Genomic DNA, 19570 nt, shown 5'->3' with positions numbered 1-19570 from the left:
TTTAGTTAGTTAGTTTAAGCCATAGCTTTTACCTTAGATTAAGCTAGGCTGTTAAGGTAGTACAGGTTAATTTAGTCATGTAATATTATAGGATAAATAAAAAATGTTGTTTTTCGGAAAAAAATCTGTCTGCACAACCTTCCATCCGGCGCTTCGGCAACGTTAAACTCCCGTTGTCTAACAACACTGTGATTTTCAATGGAAAACGACGATTCCTCTTTGCTACTGTTCGTACCGTCTGGAAATTACAAAACCCCACCCAACTGCTTCCGATCGCCACAGAATCTTGATGCGAATTCGTCCGAAATTCTCCAAAAATGCTCCCCTTTCGATTCTACTGAAAGGAACAAGATGGAGAGAATAGCCATGCCTATTCTACCGCGATCCCGAAGAACAGAACCTTTTTTCCTTTTACGACACTTGGAATATGTTGAACCTCCTATTCTAGGCGAAAATCTTTTCTTTGCCTAGCACCAACCTCAAACGGGTGCTAGGCAACTTCAATCGGGGGTTGGTGCTAGGTAACCTCAAACAGAGCGCATTTTTTCCCCTACTTCCTCAATGGCTACTGCTGATGGCTTAGTGGCTTCTGTTACTGACTTCCTGACTACTGCTTCGTGCTCTAATTAGAAGTTTCTTCCAAGAAAAAAGGTCCCAGATTAGTTTGATTTTAGAGGAGGTGTTTCCGTTTACACTTGCAGTCAGAAATTTCACTTCTTTGCAATTCCATAAAATGGATAGATATATTAGGCACTTCTTGCAGATATTGAGGAATAATTTGAGAGAACGCTCCCTGTTCCATGAGACACTGCAGGAGCAGAGGAGGATGGAGACCACGCTGGGGATAGGGTCAGATCTTTAGAACGCTTCCTTCCTTCACAAGTTTGCCGCTTGCGCAAACTCCAAACTTCCACAAATATTTACCTTGATTTTACGTTTCAAAAATCGTCATCGTTTGCAAGTGCGTTTCACTAGCCAGAGACGTGCAACCAAGATGGACCGAATACCGGTTGTTGCGCCGTTGATGATGATAGACGTGCACCCAAGTCATCAGTAAATTGTTGGTTACAACGAGATTGCGGTTGCAGCGAGATTGCACATCTGCGGGCAAGCTCCTTTTGTCTCAACCTGATCGGCTAACCGAACTTAGCCCATAAATGTGCAATCTCGCTGCAACCGCAATCTCGTTGTAACCAACAATTTACTGATGACTTGGGTGCACGTCTATCATCATCAACGGCGCAACAACCGGTATTCGGTCCAGGCCTGCCTTAATAAGGAACTCCAGACATCCCGGTTTTTCGCCAAGGTCCACCAATTCGATATCCCTAAAAGCTGTTTGGCGTCCTGACCTACGCCATCGTTCCATCTCAGGCATCTGGATTAGATATTGCCCTTATAGACTTTCCGGGCTGGATCATCCTCATCCATACGGATTAAGTGACCCACCCACCGCAACCTGTTGAGCCGGATTTTATCCACAACCTGATGGCCATGGTATTGCTCATAGATTTCATCTTTATGTAGGCTACGGAATTGTCCATCCTCATGAAGGGGGCCAAAAATTCTTCGGAAGATTCTTCTTTCGAAAGCGGCCAAGAGTTCCCAATTTTTTTTTTTGGTAAGAACTCAGGTCTCCGAGGAATACATAAGGACTGGCAAGATCATAGTCTTGTACAGTAAGAGCTTTGATCATATGGTGAGACGTTTCGAGCGAAACAGTTTTCGTAAGCTGAAATAGGCTCTGTTGGCAGCCAACAATCGTGCGCGGATTTCATCGTCACAGCTGTTATCGGTTGTGATTTTCGACCTTAGATAGGAGAAATTTTCAACGGTCTCAAAGTTGTAGTCTCCTATCTTCATTGTTTTGGTTTGACCAGTGCGATTCCATGTTGTTCGTTGTTTCGGTTTAGGCGCTGACGTTGCCACCATGTACTTCGTTTTGCCTTTATTAATGTGCTGCCCAAGATCTCGCGCCGCCTGCCCGATCTGGATGAAGGTAGACTGTACATCTCGGGTTATTCTTCCCATGATGTCAATATCGTCAGCGAAGGCCAGTATTTGTGTGGATTTGAAAAGGATAGTGCCTCTCGCATTTACATCGGCATCACAGATCACTTCCTCCAGGGCCAGGTTAAAAAGGACGCATGATAGGGCATCCCCTTGTTTTAGACCGTTGTTGCTGCTTTTATCTGGCCTCGCACATTGGTCAGGGTCAGCCTAGTAATTCTTATCAATTTTGTCGAGATACCGAATTCTCTCATGGCCGTGTACAGTTTTTCCTTGGCTATGCTATCATAGGCGGCTTTAAAGTTGATGAAAAGATGGTGCAACTAATATCCATATTTCAACAGTTTTTCCATCGCCTGCCGCAGAGAGAAAATCTGATCTGTTGTTGATTTGCCTGGAGTGAAGCCTCTTTGGTATGGGCCAATGATGTTCTGAGCGTGTGGGGCTATCCGACCTAGCAAGATAGCGGAGAATATCTTATAGATGGTACTCAGCAACTTGATACCTCTATAATTACTGCACCGTGTGATATCCCCCTTCTTATATATGAGACAGATAATGCCTCGTTGCCAGTCGTCAGGCATTGATTCGTTATCCCATACTTTGAGAATCAGTTGATTAATCGCTTGGTGTAATTGGTCGCCTCCATATTTAGCCAATTCGGCTGTAATTCCATCGGCTCTTGGCGATTTATGATTTTTAAGCCGATGAATTACACGGACTGTTTCGGTGGTGGCAGTATTTGTCCGTTGTCTTCAGTTGGCGGGACCTCCAACTCGCCAATGTTCTGGTTGTTCAGTAGTTCATCAAAGTACTCAACCTATCGCTCCAATATGTCCATTCTGTCGGAAATCAGATTTCCCTCTTTGTCTCGGCAGGATGAACATCGAGGTGTATAAGGCTTCATCCTGCTGACTTGTTGGTAAAACTTGCGCGCCTAGGTGGTGTCGTAATTCGAGCTCGGAGCAATAGACCAACGAGATAGGGGTCCGAGTCTATATTGAGAGGTGGCGACGTTCAATCAGCGCGTGGTTAATTTGGTTGAAAGTGGTTCCGTCTGGAGAGGCCCACGTATGTTTGTGGACCGCTTTCTGTACAAACCAGGTACTTCCAACAAGCATTTCGTGCGATACTACTAACTAAATAATCCGCAGTCCGTTGTCATTGGTTTTCCTATATAAGGTATCGGGTGAATACGGGCTCCATTCCTCCGTGACTGCACATCAGTCGCTAACATTAAACCGACTCCACATGTTTGCCGTTTGTTGGAGCTGGAGTTTCGACTTTATGCAGACTAAGGGAAGTTCTCTCCGGTTAACATTGTCAGAGAGATGCTATTCTTAGCATCTCTCTGACAATGTTAACCGGAGAGCGCTTCTGCGCTGACTTTCCGTAAAGTGGGAGGCGCTAGCCCGAAGTAATATATCAAACGGTTCCAGGCTAGTTCTCTGATGATGGGAGGTGTTTAGTCGGTAGTCCAACATTCAGTGAATACACGCACCGTACAAAAAAAGGGAGTGGATTGGATTGACATACTGAAAAGAAGTTCATTCATGATTTTTTACCATTTAATCTATTTAGTTACCCATTTTGCTTGGCACCCTTATTACAACTAAATATTTCACAAAGATTTTTTATTTTCAAATACTCCTATTATTATCAAAAGCTCCAAATTTAATCAAAAACTCGTGCTTGGCTCATGGCGCTGATTATCTAAAGATCCAGATAAGGGTTGGGTGTGATGCACATCACCTCCCACGTTTAAATATAATGAGATTAAATCTTCATTGCTTATCGAGAATTTATCAAAAATCTACCATTGAATATTTGTTATGCAAAATTGAAATGATTTCATAAATTTTCAGATTAAATGGAATAGAAACAAGTGACGAGATACAATGGAGAAACAAGAGAATGGTCATGATAAGGTGAGTTCAACTTATATTTTTGTTAAATTAAATAATATTATGCGCGATCTATTATCAAATTGGACCAATTATTGCCGCAACACACGTCTTGGTATAATTTAATTTTCAGTACGTTAGTATGCTAGATTTAATTATATTATATTCTGCGGTGTGAAAACTAGGTGGAAAACGTGGCCCGGAGTGAAAATTATCCGGAACCGGGGTGAAAATTATACGGCCCCATGATTATCATTAGTTTTCATTTAAATTTCTATTCCGGAACCCCGTGAAAATATCGGACCGGGGGGTAATCCTTCCTTTTCAACTCTCATCATGCCTAATTCGGCCCGGCTCGAGTAACTAGGTCAAATGAGGTGTGATTCTTAGTTTCATTAGTATTAATTTTTAGTGCCTTATCCTTGCTCGTTTTTCATAACCCAGTGTCATTTGTCCAAGTTCAATAACTCAGGAATATATGGAGTGGATGCCAATCGGAGTGTTTAAGAATACATATCATAGCCCCTTTAATCCTTCAGACAAATTAGAGTCAAGTACATCATCGAAGAAAAGGTGAAATATTTCAGGCGAAAGGATACAGCTTCAACAGCCTCAACTGTGCTTCTAAACTCCTCTTTGTGTTCTAGTTTTCTAGAAAGATTCCATTGTAATACTTGAGATTACATAGTAGTCTGAAAAACGTACTCAATGCGACGAAACTGTTTTTGTCATATTTAAAAACCAACAGGACTGATATTTGTATTTATTAACAAACCTTCTTAACCAAAAATATATATATATATATGACTTCTTGGTTAAGTTTTTTATTAATCAATGTGAATAGAGTGCCTTTTTAAGGGCATGAATCCCATAGAGAAACTATAGGAACGATACTCTACCGCAACTCGTAAAACAGGCGAACAAAGTTATCATGGAATGCTAACCACACTGACAGTCTTTAAACCACCTAGGATCAAAGGCTCCCCAAAATCCATAAACCAGAAAGAGATGTGAGAAATGGTTTTCGCGAAAATGGCATTAAGGCATCAAATATCCAGATGGTTAGTGAAGAAATTCTAAAATGTGCAACCGTAACGTTTAAGACGCAATCATTCCAGAAGTTAAGTGAATTCGCCAAAGTGGTCCATAATGGAAAGGTAAGGTGATGCAAAATATGAAGCTAGTGACAATTTGCATGGAGGAATAGTTCCGCACCTGTAGAGGTGAACTCTTATAAGCAGGTGAAAGTAGCTCTGATAGCAACCCCCTTTCCCTTTTATCGTTAAACTAAAAACAGAGTAGTCTTATGTCAAGGGTTTGGAGGATATATGTGGATGACATTTGTGTCAATATCAGAAAAAACAAGGTTAAAAATATTGTTAACTCCCTCAATAGACTACATCAATTTAAACCTCCTTGATATTGAAAAGGAAGGGCAGTTACCATTTTTGGGCCTATTATTGGGGAGGAAATGAAAAACATTAAATTAAAATTGAAGATCTGCGGGGGAATACCAAACGGATCATCCCCTACACATCGAACCATGCCCTATTTTAACCACACGATCCATTGGATGCTAACCCTTCCCTCCTCAGAGAGCATGATGATAAAGGTCGTACCCGAGAAGTTGGCAGACGGGTACACCAACAATTTGATCGACAAATCAGTAGCTCTGCGGAGAAAATCATTGGTGGAAACACGATTTGGACGTCATTCTCAGTAGTAGGAATAGTATTTGAAAATGTTTCTGAGATGAACCAAGGATACAATCAATCAAATGGCCAAATTTGGAATGTAAAAAATTTTCTGCATCTACTGCAATAAAGTGTACATTAGATAGACTGGAGCACCTGAAAAAGACAGAATTGGCCCAAGATAATATTCGCATGTTTGTCAAGTCTTTCCAGCCTGAATCATACCGGGGGTGCCGTTACTATAGCCATAAGCTTGAAGACATCAACCTCGTGTTGTCCAGCGTTAATTTGTACCCTTCGCAGATGGATCATCGCTAATACTAAGTGTTTGGAAAATTTACCAACCTTTCCTTTCAAAGTGTCAATGAGATCATCAAAGATTAAGAATTCTTTTAGGACATTGGTCACAAATAGATGGATCTGTTGAGTCAAGTACAGAACCTATTTTCCAGAACCAGAATCTGGGACAATGCACCTTTCATATTTGATCCGTTTTCTTAATCTTTTACGAAGTTCTGGTGATTCCTTTCTGCCTGATCTATTTTGCGCTACTTCATTCGCAAGATCTTCTTCTAACGAGGGTGTTATTAGTGTTGTTTCTACTTCTACTTCCGCTGCCGTTTTTTCGCTCTTTCTTAGGTGTTTTTCTCTCTGTCCGGTTATCTGTACGTACCTGCATGGTGTATATTATTTCAAGAATTAATATACCCATGAGATTCTTCACTACTGCTCCGTGGAGTTTCGTGATCGTAACAGGCCCAATTTTGGTTTATTCCAGAGATCAACATTGACCGCTTTCTAACCGTCTGACCAAACTCTGTAGCCGGTGATCGCACAACCTTAGCGCTCCTTCCATTAATATTTACAAATGTAATAAAAAATTATTTAAAAAAATCTGGATTAAGTCAGAACCGAGCCCACAGGTGAAGGTTCAACGAAGAGTAGAAAAATATCAATAGAAAAGAACCAATAATTAATAGTTATTAATTTCTTAATAATGATGTATACACACAATCTCTAAGTTGATTATCTATGATCGAATGCAATTATAATTGACATCTGAACAAAAAGTCTATTGTCTTGTCTATCTTTCTTTCAAATATCTGTAATTTGCAATACAAAATAAATTTGTCTCACGCACTTATCATATAATAATGCAACGGATACCATTTATTTCAATTGAGGTGGCGGCATCACGTCGCAGGATCAGGCTACACTAGACTAACCAGGTTTGTAGCCTTCAGTGTATTTGACTTTCGGTAATTCCTGACTGGTACCACCAGATATTCCAAAGTTTGCCCTATTTCCTGCATCTGTATACGAAAATGAAGAGGAGCCAATCTCAGAAGGACCTATTCCCTTGGGCTGGTTTTCATAGCCCCAGTGGTACACACACAGGTCAATCTTTGAAGTTTGTGTAACACCCTAATTATTGTGCCGAGTTTGATTCTGCCCACCCAGATTACCGCCTTACTATTTCATATTCAACGTAGTATTTTCGGGGTGCATTTAAATGTCTTCGCTCAAATGGCCCTCCTACTACTTACATATACTTTCGACGTACGTGCTCCTGAGTAGTTTTTGGTCAAGCGTAATATATAAATATTTTACCTTCATCAATATTTACTAGTAAAGTGCAATCTTGGCTGCATTAATATACAGGACTACCCTTCTACCCAGTTACTAGTAATTTTCAATATATCAGTTGCCTCCATACTTACACCTAAAAAATAATACTAACTCTTAACCTTTATTTCGCGTTAGTAGCGACAATACCTTTAGTCTGCCTTCATTCGCTTTGTATATTTGCCAGACTTTATATATTTGCCTCTCGCCACGAACAGGGAGGAGTTAAAATAGTTTCTAGACCTCTTTAGAGCAGTGCTGAGAAGATTCCATATGTTCCGGGTGATTTCAGCGGTTCAAAAGTTTCCATTGCCCATCTTAATCTGGCTTCTGACAGTACCTCTCTTGCTATTTTCCAGTTTTGGTTTTTCTTCGCTCTGTCAATTATTGCGGTGTCAGATGAAATGTTACTGTAGAATAGGATTCCGGGAATTCAGACATATTCAGACAGAGAGGAGATGTTGCTCTATTCTTGGACCTTGTATACTCTAAATGCTTCTGTTGTGTGCTCGATTATTGCGTAGAATTTCGCTTCGATTCTGCCATTATGTTACTCTACGGTGTTAGTGCGTTTTTGAATTATGACTAGTTCCCGGTTTTTTTTGACTGGTTGAAAAGATTTCGAAGCTATATCCTTTTTTTGACTAGATTCTTGTTTCCTTAGAGTACGTTCTTGATCAGGTAACTGACATACTCATGCCCCATGAGTTCCCCCGTCGTCCTCCAATGAAACTTCAACACTAACGGGGTCGCCACTCAAAAACTCTGAATGAGATGTATTTCAATTTTAATTTAAGAATACAAGCTCTTTGTTTTTCACAAGAAATACTTCAAACTGCCTGAATACTTCCTCCTTTCCCTGCTACACCTAGGGTTCTTGAATCAGCACTACTCCGATATCATTCTTGGAAATTGGCATTGCAATTATTGCAGGCGCAGATTTTGTATGGTAGGGATTTCCTTGGGCCATCTTGATTCTAAGCCCACTCTTGTTCTTTCGGTCTTTATAATCTCCACGATTCCTTCATGGATCTTAATAGATTTTTCACATGTGATGTGTTCTCCGAAGTATCCTTCTTTGGTTTCTCCTTCTGCTCTTTTTATTCTTGATTGAAAAAAGAAATTAATTATTAACTTCGATCTTGAGCAGCTTTTCTCTGCCCTCTGCTCTGCTTCTGAATATTATCGGCAATTGACTTCGGCCCTGGACTTCTTAGGAGCACTCTCACTTTGAAGGCTGATTTCTGTTACTCCCTTCTTCTTCAGTTCTACTGTTAAAGACTAACTGAGTCTAGCGTGGGAACTTTGAGGGTCTCTTCCGGGTTCAGACCTTCCTTCGAATAACGCAGCCTTCTTTTCTTTTTAACGTATTGCCACTCGTCCCTGCCTTCTTCGCGACAGGCTACCAACCACCAAAACCAACAAAATATCACTTTATTAATTGAGCGACATGTGTGCGTAATATTGTTGAAGCTCAACATTGCCACTTCCATTGACACTTTTGAACCCCGCCCCATTTTCAATTGCATCTCTTATTAGATCAGGTAGACTGCGAATACGATTTCTAATTATTGTTTTTAAATCAACGTCATTATACTAGCTATCGTTAATTTTTTCTTTGAAATTTGTAAGTCTAGTGTTTCTGCGCTGGCATACTCGGGTTTCAGATAAGCCCAACAATTCTTTATCGGGTTTAAGTCCAATTAATCGCCGGGCAAAGGCAGCAGATGCAGATCCAGTGAATTTAAATAATTCATGCTAGCTATGGATATATGTGTGATGTCCTTCATGAAGGCATATTAGTACGAGGAATCGGCATATCGTTGATACATGTCAAAAAGGCTCTTTGTATTACGTTGATGTACTACAGAAATCGCGATGTACCTTCAATAAGTTGTATTGGATCAGGTCCTTCTTCAGTAACGCAGCTACAAGTCATTACTGCTGGCGGATATTTAATCTTTTTAACCAGTTTACCTTTCTCCAATAGTTTGAATTGTGATCTTCATGTAAACAGACCCACGCTGTTGTCACCTGGTTTCTGTTAACTTTGGCTTTTTAGCCAGTCTGGTGCATTTCAATCCGTTTTCGTATAAATGCCTGCGTAGTGTATGATTATATATCTCAACTCCAGCGTCTCTCGCCTCATCCAAAATACTCTGGAAAGTTTCAGTTCGAATCTCTTGAGGCTTTCGCAGAACCAGTTGGTGTTCCCTTTGACAAGCCTTCCGTTTTTCCTTACAATTTGTTCGACTACACCGAAAGCCTCTGGTTTATCACGAGTAATTCTGATAACTTAGAAAAGACAACATCTAAGGCAATCGCTACATAGCTAACCTTCCCTCTTTCAAAAGGCAAACCACTTGCATCTTCTATTTAACCTTAATATCTCCTTTTTTACCCATTTCCTGTTAATTTGCCATTATTAAACAAGTCGGGAAACCGGAAGCTAGACGCTTCAGGTACGAAAGGTTTTGTGTATTTCTTTGTACGTAGCACGTAATATATCCATATATTATGTGAGAGCATCCACTTTCGGCCGATATTGACATTCATAGTCTTCAATTTTCAAAGAAGCAACAACTTTGACGTATTATAACTTTGTTAGTAATAGTGCGATCTCTTGGTAAGCTCATGCTCTACATTATAGCCTACATCACTGCAAAATTTCGTGGTGCTAGGATGAACTTAAGGGGGGTTTTGCTGCGAATTACTAAAAATTGTAGTAATATACTATTATTAAGTTTATTTGAACAGATATCGGTATGGAGAGTATTTCGGAGCCTAGGCACCATATAGTGGCAGCCTCCTGATTTTTTTCAGATTTTCCGGTTTAGTTTCTGAGAATGACCCCCCTAAAGAAATGATCACTTTCAACCCCCCGCAATCCCCACCTTTCGAAGAAATTTCAAAACAAAGAAAAGTACTAACCGAGACCTTTAATTTGATACCCCACTTGATGAAAAAAGAAATGTACACCCTCCTTTTGTATGTATGGGGACTCCCCTTAAATTCGACGAAAAAGGATGTAACTCACTGTATGCGTGAGCGTTCACAGTCCCTACCTTTCTGCCAAAAATGGTGTCAATCGCTATAACTGTCTTCGAGAAAAATGCGTGTGACGGACATACAGACGGACAGACAGACGGACAGACGACGGACCGCAGGAGTACGTCGTTTCCGCGGGTGTCCCGCAGGGCTCCGTATTGGGCCCACTACTGTGGAACATCATGTACAACGATGTACTTAATCTTCCCCTTCCGGAGGAAGCCACAGTGGTGGGTTACGCTGACGACATTGCACTGGTTGTTGTCGCAAAGCATCTCGAAGATGCTGAGTTATACTCAAGCGAGGCAATCAGTGCTGTCAAATGCTGGTTGGAGAGCTCTGGTCTGACGCTTGCGGAGGAAAAAACGGAAGCGGTCCTCATCACGAAGCGCCGGAAGAGAAATTACGCCTGTGTTAGAGTCGGGAATCATATCATCACTTCCAAGCCGGCCATCAAATACTTGGGGGTGGTGATAGACAGGAAGCTCAGCTATAAGCAACACATACAGTATGTTTGTGATAAATCATCCAAAGCTAGTATGGCCTTGGCCAGGATAATGCCGAACGTGGGAGGGCCACGGCATACCTCTAGGTTGTTTATAGCCAGGGTGGTGACCTCAATCATACTCTGTGCGACCCCAGTTTGGAGCGAGGCGTTGCGGATGTCAGTTAACACTAGCAAACTGAATGCAGTCTGCAGGAGGACAGCTCTGAGGGTATGCTCTGCCTTCAGGACTGTCTCAGATGATGCAGCATTCGTCATCTCTGGAATGATGCCGATTGACATCTTGGCAGATGAGATGGCGAATATATACCATGCGAAGCCAATCTCTCCCTTATTGCAGACGAAGAAGGCTGAGAGGGAGAGATCCATTAATAGATGGCAAGAGCGGTGGGAACGCTCGGGAAAGGGTCGGTGGACTCACAGGCTCATTCCTGCCGGAGTGGTTGGAGAGACGACACGGTGAGATTAATTATAATCTCACCCAGTTTCTCACGGAACATGGAGGATATCTCCAATACCTTCACAGGTTTAAATTGGAGACCTCACCCGACTGTCCAAATTGCGATGGAGTCCCAGAGGACCCAGAGCATGTATTCTTCCACTGTCCGAGATTTGTAGAAGAAAGGAGGAACCTAGAGGAGACTCTAGGAGAGGTGCTGGTACCAGAAAATGCGGTGCCGAAAATGCTAGCACATCAAGAAAATTGGGATGCGATCAACTCCATGATCGCATCAATTCAAGATAAATTGCGAAAGGCAGAGGAAAGGAGAAAAACGCGGTCACGTGCGCCGCGTATAGAAGAAATGGGATTAAGCTAGAGTGAGCTGGCTCCGCCCCGTGATGTAATACCTTATGGTGGTTCCGCGGGGCAGGGAGGGAGTCGGGGGTGGTTTTAGTGGGTAAAAATCCCACACGCTGGTGTGTCCAGACCAGTATCTTTTGAAGATTTCCACCTCCTCAAAAAAAAAAAAAAAAAAAAGACAGACGGCAGACAGACAGACAGAGAGTAAACCGATTTTAATAAGGTTTTGTGTAAACACTGAATTGAAAAATTGAAAATTGACCAGCCTAAAATAAGACTTTTGGCAGGTTAAAGCGACGGGCAGGGAAACAACGGTTCTAATTCAATTTTAACATTCCACCCTAGGCAATAGAAAAACAACTGAAGGTGACAGAATAGTTTGATTTTTTCTCACAATCAAAAACCCAGTGATATAGAAAATTTTCTCAAAAAAGTTCATCGTTCATAATTCGATGGACAGACACTGTATCTAAAATCTGAAAAAAATATAATCTTGTCTCAATAAATCCCCCCTCTCCATACCGATATTTGTTCAAATAACGTCAACAATAATACATTAATATATTTTGCCTCTGACTTTATTATTGAGTTTCTACACATACCCTCACTTTTCGTTGCAGGATCAGATGCTTGGCATAACAGCGAGTAAAGACAGTGGTTTGGAAATTGAGGTAAGTTAATACGTTTGTTAACCGACCATGTAATGGAAGAAAGTGATTTTGCATTTTTCCAGGATATTGAAAAAGCAGATAATGGAACTTTCGTGTCAAAAGAAGTGGAGGAGGAGGAGGAACCAGATAAAACATTTCTAGATACTATACGACACAATATACACAGGCATAGGCGAATAATTAAACAAGTATCCTTTGGTCTTATTCACGTAGTAGTAGGTGTTTACTTTGGATTTGCTTCAAATCATTATATTGTGTCGGGTGAGTAAGATTTTTGAAGTAAATATTCTATTCCTTCCGGGCAATGTTTCGACGAAAACTTTCTATTCAGAAATGTCCCTGGCTAGCGTTCACGGTCCTCCACACTCCCTGAACTGCTTCCAATGTAGCTTTAAGGTGACCTACTTGTTCCACTACATAGCCCAATCAGAGCATGGAGAAAATTTCCTAGCCTCTCTCCGCAACTTCGGTAGTGCATATTACAAATATAAGATATGCGATACATTACATACTTAATCGAAAAAGAACCCTCTCCAACTTCATGGCTTATTTTTGACTAATCAGATAAAAAGTACGGTATCGTAGCTTTGCAACAAATTGCCAATCTTCCACCCGCTTTGATTCTGCTCTAAGACTGAACTACTGTGGAGATAAGTCTCCGGCAGCGCGTATCGCTTCAGCGAGTCTACTTCTGACGAGCTTTTCGAGAACTTTCCCAGCAGTGTCAAACAAAGTGGGCGGTATGAAGACGGCAACTCAGGGTCGCATTTCCCTGCGCTAATCAGCGCAAGCCTCGCCACCTTCCAACGAGCAGGGAAAATGTCCTCTTTCAGGCAACGGTTGAATGCGCCGAGCAGTAGGTCTGGCCGGTGTTGGAATATCAGTTTGTATATCTTTGCTGGAATACAGTCGGGTCCTGGCTCCTTCTTGCTTTTCATAGAGGGGACTGCCTGTTCTAATTCTATTATACAGAAAAGTGGACAGTCTTCGGCGTTCTCCGCCCGACGTCATCATCCCGTACGGGGTGCGCGGGGAATAGTGCCTTTACAATACGGTCCATCTGCTCGGTCTTAAGTGAACTGGGTTTCCGCAGATTCCCGATTTGTCGGGTTACAAATTTGTAACCGAGTCCCCACGGGTCGCCATTCACCTCGTCGACCAGATTCTACCAGCACCCGCCACCCGTTCACCAGCGACACCAGTGACTCCGACGGGAAGGTTACATCTGGAATGCTTCCCACGCAGCCTGAATGCCGGAACGTTGGTGTGGATGTTTAGAATTACCAGTCCTGTTCTCGCCGTCATTTAGAGAATTCGTTTCCCTCTGGAGTCTGGTTGAAGCATGCCCCATTCAAGTGGCCTGGTATTGAAGTCACCCCCGACTAGGGTCCGCTCATCCATGCCCAAGATGGCGTCCCCCAAAGCATCAATCTTGTGTTGAAAGTCCGGCATCGTATCATTTGGCGTAAGATAGACATTGAAAAACGTTATCCCTGAACACCGAAACCAGAGCCCACCACCAAACCGGTGCATATTGATTTGTATGATGCGAATCATGTTGACCGCATCCTAGCTTTTTCCAGTGCCAAGGTCCCTGTATAAGACGCAGCTTTCCTTTTCATTGCAGGTGGTCGCTTTATGGCCTAATTGACCGTATTTGGGGCATGTTGCCCTTTCTTTTCAGGTCCTCGACAGGTTGCAGACGTGTGCCCATATTCCAATCGCCTATAAGATTTGGTTGGGGCGGCCCGGATTCATATTCTACACACTACCTCACCGATTCTGATTTTCTCGCTGCTTAGAAGTTTGCTCGCGTATTGCCTGGTAATTTCCAACAAAGCGAGTTTTTAGCCTCGGCAGTTCGCAGAGGTGATACCAATCCGGACATTGGTTACCCCCGGATATTCGCGTTTGATGACCTCTTCTACCTCGTTCTTTTCTGTGAGGCAGTCAAGGTCTCGGATTTCCAGAGAACAAGTGGGTTCCAGGCTGGAAACTAAAGCATTCTTTCTTCATTTGTTGTCCCCGGGACTTGTATCTCCGTCCTTTGTGTCCGCCTTAATTTGAGGCAGAGGTTTTTCTGATGACGCAACGCGTTTTTCTCTCTTGTCCTTTTTTGCCTTCTTCTTTTGAGCCCTGGGGAGTACCTGAGTGAAGTCTCCATCAGATGCCCTTCCAGGCCCGGTTGTTTCTACTTTCCAACGGTTTTTCGCTAACTTTCCATATCCGCTTATAATATAAAATTCTCTCCAGGAGTTGCATCAGCCCCTTTTCCACCCCTTTGCTGACGTTATTTCTGGTGAAAGGTGGCAGATCGTATGTGCTTCATAACTGTCCGCATTTCTTAATAAGCCTTCCTTCTTCAGCGTTCGTCAGAGTAATCGGCAGCGCTCCCACTCGGATTATATTCGAAACCGTTTCCGCTCTTTCCGCAAGTATAGCACTGCGTGCTATTGTCTGCAGGTGCCGCATCATTTTGCAAGTCTTCCTCTCTCTCTGCGCGTTTCGATGTCTCGTCGGGTATTTCAGCCCTTACTGCGTCCTTCGCTGGGCGCTGGGGAGAGCGACGCATTTTCGTGCTGCGTATAAACGAAAACATTTTGTTTGTGTTCGCCAATCGGTCTACTAATACCGATTCAATGCACATTACCCGACTAGGGTCCCGAATAGGGCTGGCTCCTGATACATGCCACAACTACCACATTGGCAGAGCTAAGCTCACATCACCTCGTCGGCTCCGGGGACTCCCAGTGTGTCCCGGCGTGTATCGGTCATTAGCAGTTCGCTCTTCACAGGGAAACTTTCTCGAGGCTACTACCTAGGATGCAGGTATTATGCCAGGTGGAAAGACGCTCCCTTTTATTAGCGTCTTTCCACCTGTTGGCACTTTCGGTCACGCTGCTCCCAGGGCAGAAGTGAGGCAGCGTCTGATGAGTTGCCTCTGCCCTGGACGAAACCGTCAGTCAAAAATTTTGATTTTTTCGATTTTTAATGCTTGGGGTGCTACGCTCCAAACTAGGGATCCATGGACTAAAAAATGAGGGAGTAAATTGCTCCTCATTTAGTCCAGTCCACCATCAAGTGGAAGGGGACTTAGGATCCCGCAGATCCTAAACAACAGTCAAATATGTAGTCCCTGATTGTTTCAGGCAGTTTAGTTTTCACATTATCGCATACCTCCAGCGATAGTTGGCTACTACTGGTTTCCTGCCACAGCAAATGGTACCATTTGCTTTGGCTTTTCTACGGCATGAAATACGTGCATAAAAGCCTTGCTCTTGGTCGTGGACGTCGTGACAGAAAGGGTTAACTGGGGTACTTAAGGGCAGGGTCATAAGGAGAAAATCTGAGTCCGGGAGGAGCCACTCTATGACACTCGCCCTCTCGACAGGCTTACTCAAAAGTTTTGATTTTCAAGTAGGGCGCTTACTTATTTACCATGCGCCGGTAGTAATGCTTACCTGCATGATTTAAAGTTTTATTTTGTACAAAATTATTGAAGATAAAGCTAATACTTTCAGAAGAGATATTAATTTTTACTTTTTTTCTTCATAGAGGATTCAAACAGTTCAGAGATTGACGAAGAAGGCAGGTGTTGGGGAAAATGCGGTATACAATTTTGCGATGGATATGGAATGCTTGTGCTTTTAGTGGGTTTTATCTACTTTGGACTTTTCTACTATTTTATCTTTAAACCTTATGTTGGAAAGCCGCTTTATAAGCGTCTAGTTCGATTTTGCAAGGAAAGACTGAGTTTCTTAGGTAACAGCAGGTAATCTATCCCCGAAGTCGTATTAACATAACAATCAAAATTCAATATGGTATCTGCCATTCTTCTTGTTTCAGGATAATAAAACTGATTCTCGTGCTCCTGGTTTTAGCTGCTTTGGCGATTTTCTTATATTTCGAAACAAAGGACACGCCTGAGAAACTAACATCCCTAACGGCACCTGTCGTGTTTCTTTTATGCGGATATATTTTTTCAACAGATCGACAAGCAATAAAGTGGCGCCCTGTTATCCTGGGTCTCATTGCACAGTTTTTATTGGGTGTAGTCTGCATCAGATGGGAGGTCGGACGCAGTATATTCCAATGCCTTGGAGACAAAGTGGCTACATTCCTCCATTTCACAAATAATGGAAGCAAATTCGTTTTCGGAGATCAATTGATCAATGATCAAATTTTTGCATTTGCCATTTTGCCTGTTATCTTCTTCTTCAGCTTCTTCATATCCATTTTGTATTATCTGAAAGTAATGCAATGGGTTATCATGAAGCTGGGTTGGATTTTGCAAACGATGCTCGGAACAACAGTGTGCGAAAGTGTTATTGCAGCGGCAAATATATTTTTGGGGATGAGTGAAAGTCCGTTGTTAGTTCGTCCTTATTTGAAACTCCTAACGCACTCAGAGTTGCATGCGATTATGTCGTCTGGATTTGCCACAGTCTCAGGGACAGTTTTAGCCGCGTATATGTCGTTTGGTGCCGATCCTGCACTTTTAATTACCTCTAGTGTCATGGCTGCACCGGGCGCTTTGGCTATTGCCAAATTATACTTCCCAGAGAGCGAGGAAAGCAAAACTAAGTCCAGCAACATAGAAATGGCAGCTTCGTAAGTATCAGATTTCATTTAGAACAAATCCTGATCCTGAATCAATAAACTATCGAGCTTTACTCACATCATTTCATTTTCCTTTACAGTGAGGATTCCTCAATTTTGGATGCTGCTTCCAAAGGTGCTGCTAATGCCATCGAAATTGTCCTTGGAATCATAGCGAATTTGGTTGCATTCGTGTCGTTTATTGCCTTTATTAATGCCGTGGTTGCTTGGCTCGCATACTTGGTGGGTCAAGAGGATATCACATTTGAATGGATTTTCGCCAAACTTTTCATTCCACTTGCTTGGATGCTTGGAATTGAGTGGGCCGATTGTGATATAGTTGCAAAAGTTATTGCATCGAAAACAATAATAAATGAGTTCGTAGCATACGAACGGCTGGGACACTATAAAGATTTAAAAGCAATTACAGTAAGTCAGTTAGGAATTATATGAACACTTTTGACTGGTTTCGCCTCTATTAACCACTATTTATTCTTTTTTCTAGCCAAGAAGTGTGGGCATAACCACATTCGCTATATGCGGTTTCGCTAATCCTAGCTCCTTGGGAATCTTGATAGGAACACTGTCAGCTATGGCGCCTCAAAGGAGATCTGTGATCACTGGAGTGGCCGTTCGCGCTTTTATCGTTGGTTGCATCATTTGCTTTATGTCAGCCAGTTTTGCAGGTAAAATTTACAAAAAAGACAATCAACATCTCAGAAAGCTCAGAAAGCTGGATTGCATCTTTTCTACTCTCTTTCTAGGTCTTCTTATTACTGAGGAGATGCTTGCAGACATGCAAGGTACTACTACACCAGCGCCTTCTGTTAATTCTACACAAAGCTTGATTTAATTGTGTACAAGTCATGAATAATTAATTTTAAGGTATTAAAGAGAATATTTATATTTAGATATGAATAATCGTATTTCTCCTAAGAAGAAACTTGTAATTGTTCCTCATACCGAAGTGCTAACAAACATATTAATAAAAAATATGGTTGTAGTAATCTTCCAAGTGGAATATGACGATCTTTCAACCTTGAACCTTATGGGCTATAATGACTTCCGTCTTCGTTTCTTTCCAAAAGGCATTTGGTAAGCATTTGTCATTGAAACACGATCAGTGTCAACCAGTAGAAATTAGAAGTCCTAAATTGCCTCACTGGCAGTGGAATTATATATTTCTCATATATCAAATCCATCTGATCGACAACTATGGTCTCCCCTCGGTCACCACCTTGTCATGGTGGGGCAGAATGCAGTAGTTTACTACATACTACACTTAGAGGCTACGTACTACATACGAGGGGGGGGCGCCTTTGACTACAACGCACTTCTCCATACGATTCTTCCATTGTTCAAAACATTTTTTAAATTCACTCATTGGGATGTCCTTTAAGCCTTTCAGCAATTTTTGTTTCACCTTTTCCACAGTGGCAAAACGCTTTCCTTTCATATTCTTTCGGGGTCGTATCCATAGCACCACGATTCATCACCAGTAATCACCTTGGAAAAAAAATCCAGGGTCCCCTCCAAGCTGATTTTGAAGCGCAAAACATGCCTGAAGTCGACGCTCCATTTGCTCGTCTGTGAGAAGGCGCGGGACGAATCTGGCTGCAACCCTTCTCATGTGCAAATTTTCGGATAAAGTTCTCTGAATTGAATTCCATGACATTTTCGACATCTCACAGAGTTGATCAATGGTTCGGCGACGGTCTTCGCAAACGACATAGATATTTCTCCATTTTTAAAACGTGAAAACCAATCGTAAACTCTGGTTTTACTTAAGGCAGCATCCCCATAAGCACTCTTAAGCATTACAATGGTTTCCGCGGCCGATTTCCCCAACAGGAAACAAAATTTCACAGCCGCACGTTATTCTCGACAATCTGCCATTACGTTTTCGCCGAAATTTAAAAAGTTGTTTTACTAAAAAAATCTCACAGGCGAATCGATGCACTCGCAGTGACACAACTTCACACACTGACGCAGGTGGCGTAACACTAATGGACATGTGGTCAAACAATAGGTTTCCCCACTCTCCCTCCCCACCACAGCGTAATTCCCGGAACTTATGGGTCCCCCTCGTACTACACTTCTAAGCGAAGTCAGCGAAAAACACTTCGAAAGACGGCGAGGCTACTTGTGAATGAGGACATGGGCGGGCCGCATCACCAGGCATGGCAATATCCAGAGAAATCGGATGCTGACGTCGATGTTGAATTCCCAGCAATTATCTAACCTGTTTGATAGTAAATAGCTGGCTAGTTGTCGATTTTCCAGTCCCAACACATCCTTGGCATTCCCCAATTAACTTATCAGCGTGCAATCTAATTATTTTCTCTAATATTTTCGTGAAGATTTTATAGTACGTATAAAGTAGTGAGATCTCTCTGAAATTTTGGCATGTCAAGCTGTTGCTTTTTGTGGATATCAATTGCAGAATCTGTTCTTGACTTCCATGGAGAAAATGCTGACCACATTGCCTCCTACAGTGTACTGTATGAAGTGCTGTAACACACTACAAGGCCCTGATCCGATATGGACGATTTTTATTATAATTTTTGTAGGTTCTGGTGATTGAGTTATATGCTATCTGTGATATAGGACGCCCATCTTTCACGTGTTTTGTTTCCGCTCCCCAATGATTGCCCCGTTTTTAAGGTTTTGTGTGAACCAAAATCTTATTAGAGTCGAGTCGATGTCTGTCT

At 42.2% G+C, this 19570-nt stretch overlaps 1 protein-coding gene across 3 annotated transcripts in view; it reads left to right on the top strand.

The window, feature by feature from the left end:
• LOC119661548 (sodium/nucleoside cotransporter 1) overlaps positions 1–17771 on the top strand; it is a 32918-nt gene extending 15147 nt beyond the window's left edge. For all 3 annotated transcript variants that reach the window (XM_038070933.1, XM_038070935.1, XM_038070934.1), the window contains exons 2-9: positions 3876–3938; positions 12210–12260; positions 12323–12521; positions 15816–16032; positions 16107–16871; positions 16961–17288; positions 17365–17545; positions 17624–17771. In XM_038070933.1, the coding sequence (XP_037926861.1) occupies positions 3909–3938; positions 12210–12260; positions 12323–12521; positions 15816–16032; positions 16107–16871; positions 16961–17288; positions 17365–17545; positions 17624–17712 (1860 nt within the window). In that variant the 5' untranslated portion in view covers positions 3876–3908 and the 3' untranslated portion in view covers positions 17713–17771. The remainder of the gene's footprint in view (positions 1–3875; positions 3939–12209; positions 12261–12322; positions 12522–15815; positions 16033–16106; positions 16872–16960; positions 17289–17364; positions 17546–17623) is intronic.
• Positions 17772–19570: the final 1799 nt, after the last annotated feature.

This window comes from Hermetia illucens, chromosome 1 (genome assembly GCF_905115235.1).
Source record: "Hermetia illucens chromosome 1, iHerIll2.2.curated.20191125, whole genome shotgun sequence".
Taxonomy (NCBI): Eukaryota; Metazoa; Arthropoda; class Insecta; order Diptera; family Stratiomyidae; genus Hermetia; species Hermetia illucens.
The sequence above is the reverse complement of the archived record's forward strand: the minus strand, read 5'-3'. Positions and strand labels throughout refer to the sequence as shown.